Source organism: Papio anubis, chromosome 6, assembly GCF_008728515.1.
Source record: "Papio anubis isolate 15944 chromosome 6, Panubis1.0, whole genome shotgun sequence".
NCBI classification, from domain to species: domain Eukaryota; kingdom Metazoa; phylum Chordata; class Mammalia; order Primates; family Cercopithecidae; genus Papio; species Papio anubis.
The window spans coordinates 29648030-29670189 of record NC_044981.1 but is presented as its reverse complement, the minus strand read 5'-3'; the positions used below and the strand labels follow the sequence as shown (position 1 = coordinate 29670189).

At 39.6% G+C, this 22160-nt stretch overlaps 1 protein-coding gene across 2 annotated transcripts in view; it reads left to right on the top strand.

Annotated features, from left to right (window-relative positions):
• Positions 1-22160, top strand: part of LOC101016898 (putative uncharacterized protein ZNRD1-AS1) — a 29899-nt gene that overhangs the window by 3350 nt on the left and 4389 nt on the right. Inside the window, exon 3 of one of the 2 annotated variants that reach the window (XM_003897285.5) lies at positions 241-3369. The exons of the other annotated variant lie outside the window; for it this stretch is intronic. Coding sequence (XP_003897334.2) covers positions 241-996 — 756 coding nt within the window. The 3' untranslated portion in view covers positions 997-3369. Of the gene's footprint in view, positions 1-240; positions 3370-22160 lie in introns of those variants that run through there. 2 annotated transcript variants of the gene reach the window in all.

The window sequence follows — 22160 nt, the reverse complement described above, 5'->3', positions numbered from 1 at the left end:
CATTTTGAAAACTTCCAACACCATACATTTTTAAAACTACTTATTGATTTGTGGTGGTGACTACTTCATACTTTCAGAGCTCACAGGCTCACCTGGGAGTGATGGGAATAAAATAACAAGCTAAAGTAAAGAGCATGTAGCTGTTCTGGTATCATTAGGGAGGGTGGGCTTGGCTCCTGTTTAAATGTGTTCAAAGGAAAAAGATGATCACATTATAAATTTCTGACTTCACTTTGACAGAATCTAGGTGGTGTGCATACAACAGCAGCAAGACAGTTGATAACTCAGAAATATCAGGAGGAGTGTGAAATCCTCTGTAGGGAGCAAGCTGTTTCTCTTGACTACTGGCTTGCCAAAGCAGAGTCTTATTATAATAAAATAATAGTGGAAATGATGAAAGAAGAGACAGGCAATGAAATCAAGAAAAAAATGGAGAAGAAAACAACCCGAAGCATAGAAGGACTAAAACAGTGCCATTTGATACCTGAGAGAGAGGTGAAACACATAGAAAGGCACATACATCAAACAGGACAGGCTGGAGAATTTAAGAACAAATCATTTAGACAAGTACTGCGACCCCCCAGTGAAACAAAATTACCAAACATTGTGCCAGAAGGGCATGGCATCCAGAACGCACAGAGAAGAAAGCAGGTAAATGAGAGGGAACAGATGCAGATTAAGGATCACCAGGAACGCATGATTCGAGGGAGAGAACTTACAGAGCAAAGACTCAAGGAAAGAATCTTAAGAAGAAGCCAGAGCCAGCTACCTACATATGAGAAGCGTGAGAGAGTAAAGAAAGAGATAAAGGAGTTTGAAAGAGTTATTGCATATCCTCTTTTCCAGCCATGCAGTAGAAGTCGGATTAAAGTGAATATTCTTATGGAAAAGTCTCAGAATGGAGAGAAAGTGAATACAATTGTGAAACCATATCAAAGAAAATTCTTGGCCATGCCACCCTTTTTAAGAAGTCAAATAGGAAAAATAAAAGATTAAAGTTTCAGTGCTGTTATGATAAAATCGTATCTCTTAAGTGAACCCCCCCTTTTTTTTTAAATGTGTGTTCTCATCTCTCCAGGGTTCAGTGAATATTCCCATTTGTATCAGACGCAGATAGATAGTTCTGGACTTGAAAATTAGCTTAACTATTTTTAGTTGACTTGCATTTGTTCAAGTTGCATATCCTTTCTAGTGTTCAGTGTCCTCATCTTTAAAATGGCAATAATAATATTTGATTGCATTTGTGGAAGGACTATTGTGTTTGTGAAGTGTAGATATGTATTAGTTGTTTCATAAATGTTAGTTTCCCCACTTGGGAAGACGGGGGTTGGGCGATGGGGTGAATAAAGAATTATTCTGATCTGCTTCTCTTATTCTCCCTGCTCCCAGCCCTCCGAGGTTATTTTGATGAGACTGCTATAGTTTAGTATATGGTCTTTAATATCATACCTTCGTCAGATAACTACTAGCCAGGCCCTAAAAGTGTAACTTGCCCGGTACAATTTATTTGTATGAGAAACTTAATTTTGAGAGCCTCCTACATGCTAGGCATTGTGTTAGTTACTGAAGGTGAATAAAGAGAAGTCTCTGCCCTTGAATAGCTTTCAGCTAATGGCATAGATCACTCTATAAACAGATAATGTAGTAAAGGTTACAATAGAAGGGTACAGGGTGCTTTGCAAAGGGCGGATTCTAACCTGGCTTAGGTGAGCAGGGTGAAAAGGAGGAAGGTTAGGGAAGAGAGTATAATAGTCTCTCATGTTTCTTCCAGCTCTTTTTGTCACTTTCTGTCACCCACTTAAGCAAGACCTTCCTAATGTTTGGATCCACTCAGGGGTAATCAAACTCATCCTTTCTCAAACTCATGCCTTTGTCACTCATTGATAAATCAGAAAGCAAATTTATAAATTTAGTGAGAATTACAGTTGTCAAGCAGAATGAAATTTATGTTTTTTAGTCAGTTTGTTTTCTTTCCAGATACTAGAAAATTGGGAAAGCAGGGGTTCAGAGTTGGCAAGCAGAGAAGCAAATAAATGGAAATGGATGCCCTCAGGAATCTTATTCTTAAGTTGTGATAATTCTGATGCCCACCTTGCTTTACTAGCAGAACACCCTTCAGCCTGGATATTGCTAGGTCAGCCACTGATAGAAATGTTCTATGTCTGTGCTCCTCAGTACTGTAGCCCTTGCTACAAGTGGCTGTTGAGGCATTCAAAATGTGGCTAGTGCAACTGTAGAATGGAATGTTTAATTGAATTTCATTTAAATTTAAATTGCCACATGTGGCAAGTGACTGCCCTGTTGTACAGTGCAGCACTGGATAAACGTAACTCCTGTGTTCTAGACTCCAGTCCCACCATTAGCTTTCTGTTTTTGACAGTGTTTGCTGGTCACTGCTCGTTTTACATTACTATCAGTTTAGTTTCCTTTGTATTTCAGAGGCTCCCTAATCCCTTAAAGAGATTTAAAAATCAATGTAGATCACTTCTGTGTGAAGATAAGGTGGCTGAATTTGCTTTGATTGGAATTAGGAACTGGCCCTCTCTTTGCTAGTTCTGGAATTTGGCCAGGATGCACATCAAAATCTCATTCCTACCCTCCTGATTTGCCTCATGCAAACTTTGTTGCTGTGTCTGTTCTCTGGTCTTCTATTGCTATGTCTCAGCTTTAGATTCTATGACTTGCGTAGAAACAGATCATCAGAATGCAACAGGCGGAAGACTTAGAAGCGCAAATCAGTAGGGTAATGACAAACCCTTTGAGCTGAGTGGGACTGAAAAGTAACCTAACACATAACCTATTAGTAATTGTTTACCTTGAAGATTTTCAGTGCTGGACACATAAATTGCTGAGTTCAACTGCCCTTTTTCCCCTCCAAATCTAGCATAAAACCAACTGGTGATCTCAGGGCAATTTCATACCTAATATGACTAAGAATAAAAGTCTGTGTTTCAGGAGCTCAGTTTGTCCAAACCTGAACCCATCAAATTATATCCACCTTTTCATTTCCTTGCACTGTGTCTGCTTAAATCTTGAGTCACACAACGCTTTTTTTTTTTTTTTTGGTCTTTTTTCTTTTTAATGTGAAATAAAATATATAATACACAATACAATATACAAATGAAAATGTATATATAGAAGAACAATAATAAATGTCCAGGTGCTCATTACTCAAACTGAGAAGTGGAACATTACTACATCCCAGGAGCCTCGTATACTCTCCTCATTCATATCTCTCTCCCCCACAGCCAGAATCAACCACTATCCTGAATTTTGTATAATTGTCACCTAACTTTTATAAATTTTACTGTCTCTATATCCCTAACAGTTGCTTATTTATAGCCTTTATATAAATAGAATTATACTGTATATGATTACTTTTGCTCATTATTATTTTTGGAATCATCCATGTTGATGTGTGACATGGTAGTTCATTTCCATGACATGAATATGCCACAACTTAATTATATATTCTGTTAATGTCATTTGGTTGTTTCCAGTTTTTGTTTTATTTTTCTTTTAAAAATGATACTTAGATAAACATTCCTTTAACATATTTAATCTTATGTTCTGGTGCCTGTGTACCAGATATATATAAGGTATATAAATTGTGGTACATTTATTTGACAAGCCTGATCTTGGAGCCTGTTAGATTTCTATTCCATTGTGGTATTATGCCTGTAAGCCTGTTCTGTAGAGTCTGGCACATGTTAGCCTCTTGATAGATATTTGTTGAAAGAAAGGACATTTGTTAACTGCTGGAGAGAGCCAGAACCAAAATACAGAAATAGCTGATAACAGACCACTTTACCTTTTTACTCATCCTGTCCAGGTACAATCATAGTCAACCTTTGCTTATGCTTATATTTCAGTTGAGGTACTAAAATATTTGTTTACTTAGTTGGTTTTCAATGAGCTTCCAGTACAGGATTTGTTTCTGTCACTTTTCCCAAAACTTTCACTCCACTGCCTTCTAGTAAAGGTCACCCACACGTCCTCAAGGCACCTGCAGCATGAAAGTTTTATTTCTGAACAAAAGGGTTCCCAGAGAAGGAGACAAGGAGTCTCCTTTCAGTACGAGGTTGCTGGAGTCCTTAGAGGGTCAAAGGCTGTGTAATAACAGTTCCTTCTTGTCTGCTGGACAAAAGCTTCTTAGCCCTCAAGCACCCTGCGACTTAGTTCTGATAGAGTACAGAGTTTGGAAATGGCAGAGTGGTCACCCAAAACAAATCTCCCAATTCCACATTCAGTTTTATCCAGCTTTTTAAATAAGATGAAAAAAATGTTCATGTCTATTGATTTGTGCGTGTTGAACCACTGTTGTATCCCTGGGATAAATCCCAATTAATTGTCGTATATTATCTTTTTGATATGTTGTTGGATTCAGTTTGCTAACATTTTGTTCAGGATTTTTGTATATATTTTCACTAGGAAGATTGGCCTGTAATTTTCTTTCTTTCTTTCCTTCTTTTTTTGTATTCTCTGCTTTTGGTATCAGGGTAATGCAGGCTTCATAAAACGAGTTAAGAAGAATTCCCTCCTCTCGAGTTTTTTTTGAAATATTTTGAGAAGTATTGCTATTAATTTTTTTTTTTTATATGTATGGTAGAATTTGACAAGAGAGCCATCCGGTCCTGGGTAGAATTTGACAAGAGAGCCATTCGGTCCTGGGCTTTATTGAGACACTTTTAATTACTGATTCAGTCTTATTACTCATTATTGGTGTGTTCAAGTTTTCTATTTGTTCCTGGTAAAACCTTGTTAGGTTGTATGTGTTGCCAGTTGTGGTGGCTCACGCCTGTAATCCCAGCACTTTGGGAGGCTGAGGCGGGCAGATCATGAGGTCAAGAGATCGAGACCATCCTGGCCAACATGGTGAAACCCCATCTCCACTAAAAACACAAAAATTAGCTGGGCATGGTGGTGTATGCCTGTAGTCCCAACTACTCGAGAGGCTGAGGCAGGAGAATCACTTGAACTCGGGAGGTGGAGGTTGCAGTGAGCCAAGATTTCGACACTGCACTCCAGCCTGTCTCAAAAACAAACAAACAAACAAACAAAAATCTGTTTATGGTAAAACTCTCAACAAAGTACAGAAGAAACATACCTCAAAATAATAAAAGCCATATATGGCAAGCCCACAGCTATTATCACACTAAATGGGGAAAAACTGAAAGCCTCACCCCTAAGAACTGGAACAAGATAAAAATGACCACTGTCACCACGCCTATTCATTATAGTAATGGAAGTTCTAGCCAGAGCCATCAGGCAAGAGAAAGAAATAAAAGGCATCCAAATTGGAAAGTAAGTCAAATTGTCCCTCTTTGCTGGTGTTGTGATCTTATATCTAGAAAAACCTAAAAGTCTGCCAAAAAGCTCTTAGATCTGATAAATAAATTCAGTAACATTGCAGTATACAAAATCAACATGCAGACATCAGTACCATTTCTATACACAAAGAACTAGCTGAGAAAGAAATTAAGAAGCCATTCCTATTTACAATAGCTACAAAAAATGCCTAGGAATATATTTACCAAGGAGGTGAAAGATCTCTACAAGGGAAACTATAAAACACTGATGAAAGAAATTGAAGAGGACATAAACAAATAGAAAGACATTCCATGCTCACGAATTGGAAGAATATCAGTAAAATGATCATACTGCCCAAAGCAACCTACAGATTCAATGTAGTCCCTACCAAGGACATACTTCATAGAGATAGAAAAAACAATCCAAAAATTCATAATGGGCTGGGCATGGTGGCTCATACCTGCAATCCTAGCACTTTGGGAAACTGAGGCAGGTGGATCACTTGAGCTCAGGAGTTCAAGACCAGCCTGGGCAACATGGCAAAACCCCATCTCTACAAAAATTACAAAAATTAGCTGGGCGTGGTGGCATGTGCATGTAGTCCCAGCTACTTAGGGGGCCGAGGCAGGAGGATCGCTTGAACCTCAGGAGATTAAGGCTGCAGTGAGCTGGTATTGCTCCACTGTGTTCCAGCCTGGGTGACAAAGTGAGACCCTATCTCAAAAAAAAAAAAAAAAAAAAAAAAAGATTCATATGGAACCATCCATATGATGGTTTTAGCTCCATCCAATAGCTAAAACAATTCTGAGCAGAAACAACAAAGCTGGAAGCATCACATTACCTCTCTTCAAGATATATTACACAGCTATAGTAATAGCTTTGTAACTATTATAGTAGGAACCAAGTCAGCATGGTACTGGCATAAAACAGACACATAGACCAATGGAAAGAATAGAGAACCCAGAAATAATTCCATGTACTTACAGCCAACTGACGTTCAAGAAAGGCACCAAGAAAGGACACCCTTTTCAATAAATGGTGCTGGGAAAACAGGATATCCATATGCAGAAGAATGCAGCTAGGCTTGTATCTCTTACCATATTAAAAAATCAACCAAAAATGGATTAAAGGCTTAAATGATAGACCCAAAACTTAAAACTACTAAAAAAGAACATAGGGGAGATGCTCGAGAACATTGATCTAGGCAAAGATTTTATGGTTAAGACATCAAAAGCATAGGCAACAACAACAGCAACAACAAAAAAATAGGCAGGTGGGACTATACTAAACTAAAAATCTGCACCACAAAGAAAACAACAGAGTGAAGAGACCAACTGTAGATGGGAAAAAAATTTTCAAGTTATCCAACAGGGAACTAATATCCAGAGTGTACAAGGAACACAATTCAACAGTAAAAAAATAAATAATCCCCTTAAAAATGGTCAAGGGATCTGAATAGAAATTTCTTTAAAAAAAGACACACAAATGGCCAACATGTGTGTGAAAAAGATGCTCAACATCCCTAATTATTAGGGAAATTTAAAGCAAACCACAATGAGATATCATCTTACCCTAGCTAGAATAGCTATTATTAAAAAGACAAAAATGGTAGCTAGGATGTAAAGACAAACTCTTGCACACGGTTGCTGGGAAGGTAAGTTAGTACAGCCACTATGGAAAACAGTATGGAGATTTCTCAGAAAACTGAAAATAGATATATGTGATCCAGCAATACCACCACTGGGTATTTATCCAAAGGTAAGGAAATTGATGTATCAAAGGGATACTGGCACTCCCATGTTTACTGTGGTACTATTTACAATAGCAAACATAGGGAATCAACCTAACTATCCATCAATGGATGAATAGATTAAAAAGATGTGGCATATATACACAATGGAATACTATTTAGAACAGAATCTTGTCATTTCCACTAACATGGACAGAACTGGAGGTTCTGATATTGAGTGAAATAAGCCAGGCACAGAAAGACAAATATTGCATGTTCTCACTCACATGTGCGAGCCTAAAAAAGTTGATCTAATCGAGGTAAAGAGCAGAAAGATAGTATCCAGAGGCTGGGAAGGGTGTGTGTGTGGGGGTGGGGTGGGGGGCGGGGGGCAGTGTTGGAGAGAGGTAGGTTAATGGGTACAAACGTACAGTCAGAAGGAATAAGTTCTAGTGTTTGGTAGCACAGTAGGGTGACTGTAATTAACAGCAATATATTGTGTATTTCAAAATAACTAGAAGAGAAGACTTGAAATGTTCCCAACACAGAGAAATAAATGCTTGAGGTAATGGATATCCTATACCCTAACTTCATTATTAGATACTATGCGTGTATCAAAATATCACATGTACCCCATAAATATGTGCAAATATTATGTACAAATAAAAAGTCACACTCTATGCTTTATTTACAAGTTTTGTCAATTATACCTCAATAAATCTGGAAAAAAATGTATGCAATCAAAGTTTTAAAGTATATTCCCCAATATGTGCAACTATTACTACATTCAATTTTAGAATATTATCATCACCTGAAAAAGAAACCCCATGCTCTGTAGCTATTCCTCTCTTATCCCCGCTTGCCCATCACCCCAAACCCTAAGCAAGAATTCACCCCAAACCCTAAGCAAGAATTAATCTATATTGTATCTGTATGGATTTGCCTATTTTGGAAAATTCATATGTAAGTATAATCATATATGGTCTTTTGTGATTAATTTCTTTCACTTAATGTTTCCAAGCATCATTTACATTATAGCATGTATCAGTACTTCATTGCTTTTTCCTACATTCCATGGATGTATCACATTTTTTTATTTATCAGTTTATAGACATCTGGATTGTTTCTGTCTTTTGGCTAATACAAATAACGCGTCTATGAATGTTTATTTACAAATTTTTGTGTGACACATTTTTATTTCTATTGGGCATATACCTAGGAATGGAATTGGTGAGTCGTTTGGTATCTCCATTTTTAATCAGTTGAGCCACAGCCTGACTCCTTCCGAAGGGACTACGTAATTACACATTCCTGCCAGCAATGTCTGAGGGTTCTCATTCCTGCATATCTTTAACAACACTTATTATCTGATGTTTTGATTCTAGCCATTCTATGACTGGGAAGTGTTATCTCATTGTGTGTGTGTGTGATTTTTTTTGTTTTAGACAGTCTCGCTCTGTTGCCCAGGCTGGAGTGCAGTGGCATGGTCTCGGCTCACTGCAACATCCGCCTCCCAGGTTCAAGAGATTCTCCTGCCTCAGCCTCCCAAGTAGCTGGGATTACAGGTGCATGCCACCACGGTAGAGATGGGGTTTCACCATGTTGGCCAGGCTGGTCTCGAACTCCTGACCTTGTGATCCATCTGCCTTGGCCTCCTAAAGTGCTGGGTAGAATTACAGGCGTGAGCCACCATGCCTGGCCTTCATTGTGGTTTTAAATTGCATTTCCCTAATACTGTTGATCATTATCTTGTGAATTTATTGGCTATTTGTATATCTTCTTTAGGGAAATGACTGTTCATAACTTTTGCTCATTCTATTTTTTTTTTTTTTTTTTAATTTAGAGACAGAGTCTCACTCTGTCATCCAGGCTGGAGTGTAGTGGTGCGATCTTGGCTCACTGCAACCTCCGCCTCTTGGGTTCAAGCAATTCTTGTGCCTTAGCCTCCCAAGTAGCTGGGACTACAGGTGTGTGCCACCACATCCAGCTAATTTTTGTATTTTTAGTAAAGGCAGGATTTCACCATCAGGCTGATCTTGAACTCCTGACCTCAAGTGATCCACCCACTTCGGCCTCCCAAAGTGTTGAGATTACAGGTGTGAGCCACTGCGCGCAGCCTCCTGCGCTCATTTTAAAATTGGGATTATATGTGTTTTGTGATTAAGTTGTAAGAGATTGTTATATATTCTAGAAACAGAGCTCTTGTTAGATGTATGATTGCAAATCTTTTCTCCTTTCCTATGGGTTTTTTTCACTTTCTTTAAAAATTAATTTTTAAAACTGTTTTAATTTTTTGATTTAAATGTTTACTGTTAATTAGTAAATACACATATGGGGTACAGGGTGATGTTTTGATATACGTATATATTGTGGATCACTTTCTTGATAGTGTCCTTTGAAGCATACAAATTTTAAATTTGATGACATCTAGTTTTTCTCAATATTATCTAATATCTTTTGTTTGTACTTTGGCATAATATCTAAGAATCCATTGTCCAACCTGAGTTCACAAATGTATATATATCTATACTTTTTTGAGATGCAGTCTCACTCTGTTGCCCAGGCTGGAGTGCAGTGGCGTGATCTTGGCTCACTGCAACCTCTGCCTCCTGGGTTCAAGCGATTCTCCTGCCTCAGCCTCCTGAGTAGCTGGGATTACAGGCGCGTGCCACCACGCCCGGCTAATTTTTGTATTTTTAGTAGAGATGGAGTTTCACCATGTTGGTCAGGATGGTCTCAAACTCCTGACCTCGTGATCCTCCTGTCTCAGCCTCCCAAAGTGCTGGGATTGCAGGTGTGAGCCACCGCACCCGGCCAGTTCATGAAGATTTATCACCTAAGTTTTCCTGCAAGAATTTTTGTAATTTCACCACTAACATTTAGGTCTTTCTTCTATTTTGAGCTTATTTTTGTATATAGTGTGAGGTAAAGTCCTGTATTAGTTTCCTAGACCTCGTGTAACACATTGCCAAGATTTGATGGCTTAAAACAGCAAACGTGTATTCTCTCACAGTTCTGGAGGCCAGAAGTTTGAAATCCAGGTGTTGGCAGGATTAGTTTCTTCTGAAGGCTCTGGGGAAAGTTCATTCCATGATACTTTCCTAACTTCTGGTAGCTGTTGGTAGTTGTTGTTCCATTGGCTTGGAGATACATCACCGAAATCTTTGCCTTCATCTTCACATGGCATTCTTGTCTGTGTCTCTTCTCTGTGTTTATGTCACATCTCCCTCTCTTTTCTTTTATTAAGACACCAGTCATTGGATTTAGGTCCCACCCTAAATCCAGGATGATCTCTTCTTGGGAACCTGAACTTAATTACATATACAAAGACACCATTTCTAAATAAGTTCACATTCACAGGTACTGGTGGTCAGGTCTTAGACAAACCTTTCGGAGTACACACTTCAACCATCATAAGGTCCCCTGCATCATTTTGTATGTGGCTATCAAGTTTCCCCAGTACCATTTGTTGAAAAGACTGTTCTTTCCCCCATCGAATGTGCTCAGCACCCTTGCTGAAAATCTGTTGACCATAGACACATGGTTTTATTTCTGAATTTCATGTCTATTCTATTGATCTATGTCTGTCTTACACAAGTACCACACTGTCTTGATTACCATTACTTTATGTGATGTTTTGAAACTGGAAAGAATGAGTTCTGCTTTGTTCTTTTCTTCCTTCTTTTTATATTTTAGAGACAGTTTCTTACCCTGTAACGCACACTGGATTGCAGTGGCATAATCATGGCTCACTGCACCCTCAACCTTCTAGGCTAAAGCAATCCCCCTGCCTCAGCCTCCCAAGTAGCTGGGATGACAGGTGTGTACCACCATGCCCCACTAATTTTAATTTTTTTGTAGAGACAGGATCTTGCTGTGTTGCCCAGGCTGGTCTTGAACTTCTAGCCTCAAGCAATCCTCCAGCCTCAGCCTCCCAAAGTGCTGCGATTGATTGCAGGCATAAGCCACTGTGCCTGGCCCTTTGTTCTTTTTTTCAAGATTGTTTGCATAGTCTGTGTCCCTTTAATTTCTTTATAAATTTATAATCAGTTTGCAAATTACTATGAAGAAGTCATTTAGGAATCTGATAGAGATTGTGATGAATCTGTCAGTTTGGAAATATAATCATTGAGTTATATTAAATATAATCCATGAACTTTACCCCATTTATTTAGATTTTTAATTTCTTTCATCAATGTTTGATTTGCACTTCTTTTGTTAAATTTGCTTCTAAGTATTTTGTTCCTTTAAAGCTATTACAAATGGAATTGTTTTCTTAATTTCATTTCTGGATTTGTCATTGCAAGGATTTAGAAATATAATTTATTTTTGTATACTGGTGTTATATCCTTTATCCTTGCTGAACTTAGTAGTTCTAATAACTCTTCAGTGGATTCTTTAGGATTTTTATATAAAAGATCATGTCATCTGTGAATATAGTTTTACTTCTTTCTTTCCGATCTAAATATACTTTATTGCTTTTTCTTGTCTAATTATCTTAGCTATAACCTTCAGTAATGTTGAATAGACATGGTGGGAGTGGATATTCTTGTTTTACTGCTGATCTTAGGAGGAAAGCAACCAGTCTTTCACCATTAAATATTGATATGGTTTGGATTTGTATACCCGCCCAAATCTCATGTGAAATTGTAATCCCCAGTGTTGGAGGAAGGGTGTGGTATGAGGTGATTGGGTCATGGGGGTGGACTTCCCCCTTGCTGTTCTCATGATAGTGAGTTTTCATTGAGATTTCGTAGTGAGATTTCGTTTTTTAAACGTGTGTGCCACCTCCCCTTTCTCGCTTCTTCCTGCTCCAGCCATGTAAGATGTACTAGCTTCCTCTTCACCTTCCACCATGATTGTGTTTCCTGAGGCCTCCCCAGAAGCAGAAACCTGTATAGCCTGCAGAACCTTGAGCCAATTAAACTTCTCTTCTTTATAAATTATCCAGTTTCATGTATTTCTTTATAGCAATGCATAAATGGGCTAATACAAATATGATGTTAGCTGTAGGTTTTTTTATAGATGCCCTTTGTCCAGCTGAGAAAGTTCCTTTCAATTCCCAGTTTGTTGACTTTTTTTCTTTCTTTCTTTCTTTTTTTTTTTCTTTTTTTTAGTAACATGGTCTCAACACATTGCCCAAGATGCCCTTGAACTTCTGGCCTCAAGCGATTCTCTTGCCTCAGCTTCCTTGAGTAGCTGGGACTATAGACACATGCCACTGTACCCACCTGTTGACTGTTTCTATTATGAAAGAGTATCAAATTTGGTCAAAACCTTTTTTCTGCATCTATTGAGATAATCATGGGGTTTTTTATTCTATTGATATTATATATTGCATTAATTGATTTTTTGGATGTTAAACCCACCTTGCATTCCTAGAGTAAATGTCACTTTGTCATGGTGTATAATTATTTTTGTAAGCTGCTGGGTTGTTTGCTAGTATTTTCTTGAAGATTTTTCACATCTATATTCATGAATAGTGATCTGTAGTTTTTTTGTGATTTTTTTTGTCTGGTTTTGGTACCAGCCTTATAGAACATTCGTTATAGAATATGTTGGGCAGTGTTCCTTTTTGGAAGAGCTTGTGAAGAAATGGTTTAATATCAGTTATTCATAGATTAGAGTTTGAGTAGCATGGTGACAAGCCTAGGATAATTTTTTTAGACTTTTATGGATGCTCTGGACTGAATGTTTGTGTCCTCAATCCCCCACCCAAATTCCTATGTTTAAACTTAATCCCCAGTGTGATGACATTTAGAGGTGGGGCCTTTTGGAGGTGATTAGGTTATGAATGCAGAGCTCCCGTGAATGGGATCACTGCCCTTATCAAAAAGACCCCAGGCAGTTCTCTTCACTTTCTGCCATGCGAGGTCACTTGGAGAAGACACAGGTTTATGAAACAGGAAAGGAGCCATCATCAGACATGAAATTAACCAACACCTTGCTCTTGGACTTGCCAGCCTCCAGAACTGTGAGAAATACATTTATGTTGTTTATAAGCCACCCAGTCTAAGGTATTCTGTTATAGCAGCCTGAGTGGACTAAGACAGTGGGGGTATGTGGTGTTATTTATTGGTTTTTGGCCATAGTTACTGGTTCCTAGCTCCTATATTCCCTCGTTACAGTCTTTTGTAATAATGTTGGGTGTGTTAGGCCTCAGCAGTCCTCAGGAATCAGAATCTCTCTTCTGGCCTCATTTCACCTGCCCCAAGGCAGGACTCTAATCTTTTGCCTTTCTGATTATGGGTCTTAAGACCCTCTCCAGAGAGGGTCCCACACTATACCTTGGGAGAAGGAATGCTGGCGTCATGAAGCTTCTGTAAAAACCCAGGAGAACTGGGTTCAGGGAGCTTCCAGATAGCTGAACAAGTGGAGGTTTTAGGAGGGTGGTGTGTCCAGGAAGGGCATGGAAGCTCCATGCTGCTTCCCAGATACCTCACCCTACACGTATTTTCATCTGTATCCTTTGTAATATCCTTTATAATAAACTAGTAAACATAAATGTTTCCCTGAATTCTGTGAGTTACTCCAGCAAATTAGTGAAGCCCAAAGCAGGTGGTGGGAACTCCTGTGATTGGTGTCTCATGTGGAGTAGTCTTGGGGACTAAGCCCCCAATCTGTGGGATATGATGCTATCTCCGGGTAGATAGTGTTGAGGTTGAACTGGAGGATACCCAGCTGATTTCCACTGCTTGGAGTGTGGGGAAAAACCTCCACACCTTTGGTCACAGAAGTCTTCTGTGTTGATGATTGTTGTGGTGGTGTGAGAGCAGAGGAAAAATGTGGTTTGAGAGAGGGTTTCCTAAAATAGGCTTACAAAAGCATAAATGTCACAGATGCTCTTTCCAGAAAATACGTGCATATACAAAGAAATATAAATATTAGTATAAAATCTTAGTGTAGGCCGGGCGCGGTGGCTCAAGCCTGTAATCCCAGCACTTTGGGAGGCCGAGACGGGCGTATCACGAGGTCAGGAGATCGAGACCATCCTGGCTAACACGGTGAAACCCTGTCTCTACTAAAAAATACAAAAAACTAGCTGGGCAAGGTGGCGGGCGCCTGTAGTCTCAGCTACTCAGGAGGCTGAGGCAGGAGAATGGCGTAAACCCGGGAGGCAGAGCTTGCAGTGAGCTGAGATCCGGCCACTGCACTCCAGCCTGGGTGACAGAGCGAGACTCCGTCTCAAAAAAAAAAAAAAAAAATCTTAGTGTATACACAGGTCCTCTGAAGTCTTAGAAATCTAGATTTTAAAAAATCCTAACAAGAGATAAGTTTTGAGCAATCATTTCACCATTTCACAATGCCATTCTACTTATCTGATTATAAACTGATCAGGGAAAAGCTGTACTTCATAACTGACTATCAAGGGAATAAGTTGAAAGATGTAATTAATTAGTCACTCATTCATGCAACCAAACCCAAGTGTCTATGATGTACCAGATGCAGTTTTAGTCTCAGATTACGGCTCTAGGAATTGACTTTTTTTCATTCTTTTTCCACTCTATCTTCCGGTGTCCCAGCACCTGAACCCTCTTTCCATGTTAGGAGAATTTCATACTTAAAGAGTATGATTTCATACTTAAAGAATTTCATACTTAAAGAGTCATCATAGGAGGCAGACACCAACTCCTTCCACAAAAGAGAAAAACTCACTTTTCCAAACATTCTGACAGCTGGATATGGGATGAGGCTTAGGTTCCACCAACAGATAACCATTTGCTGGATTCTGACTCGGCCTGGTGACACAAGCTGGTACTGTGCACACATTTTAGTAAGTGTGGTGTGAGTGGCAGCAGCGATGTCCAATTGCCAGGAGCAGTTGTGACAGCAGTTCTATCTGCAAGGTCCAGTGTCTAGCTTTAGAGTTCCATTGGTATGAACAGTGACATCTCTGCCCAGCATCAGGGGCAGTGATTCCTATGTGAGGCTCCGCCTAGGATGGGATTATAGATTCAGATCCTAGCTATGTAGCTTTAAGCCTATTCTCACAGGCCTTCCCAAAATAAAATAAACGCCAACCTAATGAAGATAGATAGATAGATAGATAGATAGATAGATAGATAGATAGATAGACAGACAGATAGATAGATAAAGTCCTTTATGTTTAAATTAGAAAAAATCGCATTTAAATGTGAACTTAAGACCCTTTCCCACCCTAGGCACTGTTGATCGCTGACCTCAGTGGTTCCCACTCTGGCTGATCACCAGGATTCCTTGTAGGTTTGTTACAAAATACTCAGGCCTTTCCCCAGTCCCACCATCTCAGAAGTGGAACATGGAGCTCAGGAATAACAAGCTGCAGGTAAGGCTGACGCACAGCCACGAGGGAATCCTGGTCTACATTCTTGCTACTAAAAGTGTGATCTGAAGACCATCAGTGTCTGCCCCAACTTTTTTATAAACACAGAATCTCATTCTCAACTCCAGACCACCTGAATCTTAGAAAGTTGTCCAGGTAATTCCTATGCACACTAAAATTTGAGATTCTCAGATTTACATACTTTCTAGATGTGGTGTTAGAACTGTGCAGTCTGCTGTCGGAGTGTGTTCTGATGAAATCCCTTAGCACTGAAGGTCCAGGGTTCAGTCCATGTCCTTTTTCTCTTCTATAGCCATCACTCCCTTGGTGACTCATGCATGCTCTATGCTTTAAATATCATTAATATGGCATTAGCTCCTAAATCTATTTTCCCAGCCCAGACATTTCTCCTAAATTCCCAACTTGCCTCACTTGAATGCCTGACATCTGAGATTCAACATTTCCTAAATTGAATGCTTGTGGTGCCCCCTCCTCAGATATGCCCCTTTCAGAATTTTCCCCATCTCTGCTGACAACAACTTCATTTTTCTACTTGCACAGTCTGAAATTTTGGGGTTCCTCTTTGACTCCTCTTTTTCATACCCCAGACTTAATCTATTAGGAAGTGCTATGAAGTCCATATTGAGAATATGTACGGAATCCAATCACTTCCCACTCTTTTGTCTGCTCACACCCCAGGCAAAGCAACCAGCATCTCTAGTCTGAAATACTGCACTAGTTTCCTACAGCTTTCCCACTTTCTCACTCACCCCTCATCTCTCAATTCTGTTCTCAGCATAGCAGCCAAGGTGATCCTTTTAAAAGATGTACCAGTCTCTACTCTGCTGACAGCTGTTTTGTATCTCCCCCATCTCACTCAGAGCAAAGTCAAAACCCTTCCAGTATCCTCGAGCCTACATGATCTCCCCAAATCTCTGACCTCATCTCAATGACTCTGCTGCAGCTATCTGAGCCCCCTTTACGCTTCCCACAACACAGATGTGCTCCTGTTCTGGTGCCTTTGCACTGGGGATTCCCCTGCCTGGAAAGAACCTGCCCCAGATAGCCTCATAGATAATTCATCTTTTCTCTAAGGTCACATTCCCAATGAGACACACGCAGACCACTCTAGTAAAACAGCCATCTTCCCTGTCCCCACACACCCACAATCTGGATCACCTGCCCCACAGCCTCAGCACCTTTTGCCAGAAACACTTTCCTTAGTTACACTGCTTATAGTTCATAGTCTGTGTTTTCCCACTAAAACATGTGCCCCTCAAGGCCAGCAATTTTTGCCTGATTTTAGTTTCCAGATGTAAAACTAGCATTTCATATCGCCAGCACTCAACAAATATTGGCTAAATGAATGACCAGTGTACAGCACCTCCCTATTCTAGAAACAGTATCTTTATTAATGTAGCTGCAGACCACATGTTGTTTTGTGGCAGCTACAGTGAAACAACCGCTCATGTTGACATCCATGCCGCCTGTACTTTTCTCACAAGTGCTGTTCTCGCCTCCCTCCCACACCAACCTTCATATACCATAGCACACAATTATAGTTCCCTTTTCTGAAAAAAAAAGTGATCCTAGGCTTATGGACCCTATTTTCCAACCAACTGTGAATTAGAGTCTAGACATCCATGAGTTTGGATTTGAACCAGCACTAGGATTATTACAGCCAAAGGCAGGGAGAGGGGGTAGGTGAGCCAAAAATAAATTCCTGTTAGAAACCTAACAGGAGTTTATCTAAGGTGAGAAACCGGGATCTGGTCTCTAATTCCAGAATTTGATTTCCTGAAAAAGATAGGGGAAAAGATGGAAAGAACAATCCAGGAAACAGCTTTGGAAGGACAAGAGCTGGATGGGTCTAAAAATTGGTCTCGATACCACAGAGACTCCTGTGTGCAGGGGCTACCCCAGGCCTTGTGAGGACAATGACAGAAAAAGTAACTCCTACTGCTGTGACAGAGGAGATTGGAGACTTGGAGACCAGGACTCAGATACAAGAACAAGAACAGGCATAGACTTCTGTCAAAACAAAACAATGAAAAAGATGGGGGCTGAGGGCCAGACCCAAGCCTGAGCCTAGGCTGACCTGACTTAGGTCACACAAAGCCCTTGCCACAGTCCTAGAGACAGGATAAGGCCTGGCCCCTCTCCTCCTATGCCAAATGCTCTTTGTCACACATTCTCCCTTAATCCAGAGCTAGGAGTTACGTCATCGTTTCTCAAACGTTTTGGTTTCAGGATCTCTGCATGCTCTTAGGAATTAATGAGGACTCCAAAGGTAATTTTATGTGAGTTACATATGTTAACATTTACCATACTAGAAACTAAAATTATTTATGTTATTCATTTAGAATATTAATAATGCATTGCAAGTTAGAAATATTTTTATGCAAAGTCAGTATTTCCCAAAATAAACAGTATAGTGAGAAGAGTGCATCTTTTTACATTTTGTATGTTTGTAAATCTTATGTATCTCATTAGAAGATTAATGAATTTTCATCTCCTTTTCTTCATTTAATCTGTTATTTTGGTTGAAGTGTATGAAAAAAAATCCATCCTCACACAATCATATTTTTGTTGCTCTTCTTGTTTTGGATTTTGTGGGGGGTTTTGTTTGTTTGTTTGTTTGTTTTGGAGATGTGGTCTCATGCTGTCACCCAGGCTTGAGTGTAGTGGTGTGATCATAGCGCACTGCAGCCTCGAATTCCTGGACTCAAGTGATCCTCCCAATTCAGCCTCATGAGCAGCTGCGACCACAGGCATGAAACACCACCACAGCTAATTTTGTTTATTTTTTGTAGGGATGTGGGTCTCATTCTGTTGCCCAGGCTGGTCTCGAACTCTGGGGCAGAACTCCTAGGCTCAAGCGATTCTCCTGCCTTGGCCTCCCAAAATGCTGGGGTTACAGGTGTGAGTCACCTCGCTAGGCCAGGAATGTTTTCAATACCATTTTTAGAAAATTGTGGATATTCATCCTTGATACTACACTAAAATGATAGAAGTGTTAGCTTCTTAAAGGTTATTTGTAATGTGGAACATGAAACTATCAATAACTGTTTCACGTGCTGTTACATTAAAACACATAGGTCTGTCTTCCACATTGAATGCATCTTGTATAATACATGACTTTAAAGAAAAGAAATACAATTTCACCATGTTATGTCTTCCAGTGTTGACACATTTAACTACAAGTTATCAAAAAATCAATTTTTTAATATTACCACAGATATCACCAGAAAAGGTTGTTAAGTATTGGGAAGCCGTCAGGCTTACAATGGTGGGTACAAGTTCTCCAGGATTCTAATTTTTCTCTTGAGAGCTCGCCTTTTATCATTGGGAATAATACTGTCAGTGGATTATGTGGAGGGGACAGGCTCATGTTCATTTTTGAGAAAGTGTCAGCCAAATATTCAAGTCTAAATGATAATCATTTCTGTCATTCATTCTTTCAAGTAAAAAGGATATTCCATAAAAAATAGACTAGTACAACTCACAAAATGATTTTGTAGACACGAACATTTTAATTTGTTTTTGTTTTAAGACAGGGTCTCACTCTGTTACCCAGGCTGGAGTGTAGTGGCACGATTTTGGCTTACTGAAACCTCCACCTCGCGAGTTCAAGTGATTCTCATGACTTAGCTTCCCTAGTAGCTGGGACTAAAGGTGTGCACCACCATTCCTGGCTAATTTTGTATTTTTAGTAGAGATGGGGTTTCACTATGTTGGCCAGGCTGGTCTTGAACTCCTGACCTCAAATGGTCCACCTGCCTAGGCCTCCCACAGTGCTAGAATTAATTGCAGGTGTGAGCCACTGCGCCTGGCCTCAAACATCCTAATTTGGAATGTGGTAGAAGTACCTTATATGTACTTACCATTAATCATTTAAGATATATTAAAATGTGGATTCTGGAAGAGAGATTTAATAAAGTTAATCATTCTTTGATACTTCAACCAGGACATATTTAAGCGAAACCTGTTTTTTCTTCTATAATTAAGAAGTGGTTAAGAATATAATAGCTACTATTTCAGTTTGGTACCATAGCCTCCATTCTTGTCAAGTTTTACTTTAGTACAAATAATGTCTTCATTATATTATAAAAATAGTTTTAACCTTGTGGATTTATGAAGGGGTTTCAGCAGCCCACAAGGGTTCCACAGACTGCACTTTGAGAAATCTTGTTCTGGGTAAACTATGGAGGGTTCTTGACTGGTCCTTTGCCTCTTCATTTCCCCCAATTTTTCTCCCCGAGCAGGACTCCCTGCATCTCAAAACTTAGCTAGCGCTAAGTTTGCCCTGCCCTGGGCTCTTATAGAAGAGAACCTATCACCTGTAGATTGGATGCAGAGAGTGTCCTTAGTCTGGGAACAGAGGTAGCAGATACGTTTCCCCTTTAGAGCTGGGAACGGTTTGTGCCTGAAAGCACAAAATAGAGATTCACTCCTGACTCACTTTGATTTTGCAGTCTCTATGATAAATAGTATTGGCTGTTTCATTTTTGTTTTTTCCAAGATGGAGTCTCACACTGTCACCCAAGCTAGAGTGCAGTGGCATGATAATGGCTCACTGTAGTAGTGAACTCTCCGGGGGCTCAAGTGATCCTCCCGCCTCAGACTCTTAAGCTGGTGGAACTACAGGCACTTGCCACCATGTCCAGCTAGTTTTAAATATATATATATTTTGTAGATTTTAAACATATTTTTGTAGAGATGGGATCTTGCTATGTTCCCCAGGCTTGTCTCAAACTTCTGAGCTCAAGCGATCATCCTGCTTTGGCCTCCCAAAGTGCTGGAATTACAGGCGTAAGCCACCACAACCAGTCACCCTTTCATTTTAAATGCGTCTAATGCACTTGACTTGAGGCCCACATAGCACCAAGAGCAGTTACCTTAATCCATCAGGCTGCTATAACAAAAATACCCTAGATTAGGTGGCTTATAAGCAAAAGAAAGGTATTTCTCACATCGCTGGAGGCTAGGAGGTCCAATATCAAGGTGTCATCTAACTCTGTGTCTGGTGAGGGCCTGCTTCCTCATAGCTGTCCTTTCACTGCACCCTCCCATGGCAGAAGGGGCAAGACAACTTTCTAGAATCTCTTTTATAAGGGTACGAGTTCAATTCATGGGAGTTCTGACCTCATGATGTAATCACTTCCTCTAAAACCCACTTCCAAATACCATCTCACTGGGGATTAGGTTTTCTTTTGAGAGGAGCATAAAAATGTCTATGGCAGTAGAGCTGTTTAACAGAACATTCTGTGATGATGAAGTTGATCTATATCTGCACTGTCCAATATGGGAGCCACTAGTTACATGTGGGTATTGAGCACTTGGAATGTGGATAGTGTGACGGTTGATTTTTTAAAGTTTTATTCAATTAATTGAAATATAAATAGCCATGTGTAGCTAGTAGTTACCATTTTTGATAGTGCTTATCTAGAGTGCTCTTAGTTTTCAATCTCCCCCACAAAAAAGATACGTTTTGACTCCTAGATTGAAATACATTAAAATTACCTTCACATAGAACCCTTGGATTTGGTTATGTGGGTCTTAGACATATCCCTAAAATACAGCAGGCCTAAGAAAGTTCAATATGTATTTTAACAATTAGAGTGTACATACAGATTACCAAAGCATGATTTATCAACTCAAGGTCATACATTTTCAAAAATGCCTATCACCAGAGCTAATCCTTGTCTATATTTCGTTAAGACTCTTGGTATTATTGTTTTCTATAACCTGATGAACACAAGGAGATATATAAGTCATTACTTAGCCCAAGAGAAAGTATTTATTGAAGGTGCCATATAAAATATCTCATAGGCTTTGTAGACATATTTTAAAATTATAAGCAAAAGTTTTAAATTTTTTCTTTTTCTTTTTTGAGACAGAGTCTTATTCTGCCACCCAGGCTGGAGTGCAGTGGGGCAATCATGGCTCACTGCAACCTCCGCCTCCTGGGTTCAAGCGATTCTTCCACCTCAGCCTCCCAAGTAGCTGGGACTACAGGCATGCGCCACCACACTTGGCTAGTTTTTGTATTTTTTGGTAAATACACCATGTTGACCAGGCTGGTCTTGAACTCCTGACCTCAAGTGATCCGCCCACCTTGCCCTCCAAGAGTGCTAGGATTACAGGCATGAGCCACCACACCTGACCAGGTTTTAAATGTTAAAACTCCACCTTAGAACTCTTTGCTTCTTGCTCATTAGCCCCAGCTTTCACCCCCAGCTTTCTCCCCAAATCAAACATATCTCTGTGTTTCTCTTCACTCAGGGACTTCCCTCTCTTCATATCATCTGTACCTGGATGAAAATATATGTTAAGTTTTACAATCGTGAAGTACAAAAGGATTCTCTAAGCATGACCCAAAGATGAAAAGCCATAAATAAAAAATAAAACTTCTCTATGTCAACCACAAACTTACAAATATACAAACATATGCCGGTGATCAAATTTAAAGACATGTAAAAAAATTGGAAAGACGAAAGGTAGCATATTTCAATGTCTTTCAGCCAAAGACCACCAGGAACACCTGTAGTTGAACAACTGGGGTTTATATTCGTTGCCACAGAAGAGAATGCACACCATCTTAGCATGAGGGTATTAGAAAGAATGCAGTATAGGATTTGGTCTTTGAGTGGATGTTTTTGGGGAGAGCTAAGGAAGTAGGAGTTCACTCTAGATTTGGTGTTATCAAGAAGCAGGAACATTTTTATGACTGTCTCAATAAATCTTACCCATAATAAATGCAGAGCAGAGCAAGGATAAAGTTGTGGTTGGTAAAGAAACAGCCATCACTCATATTAG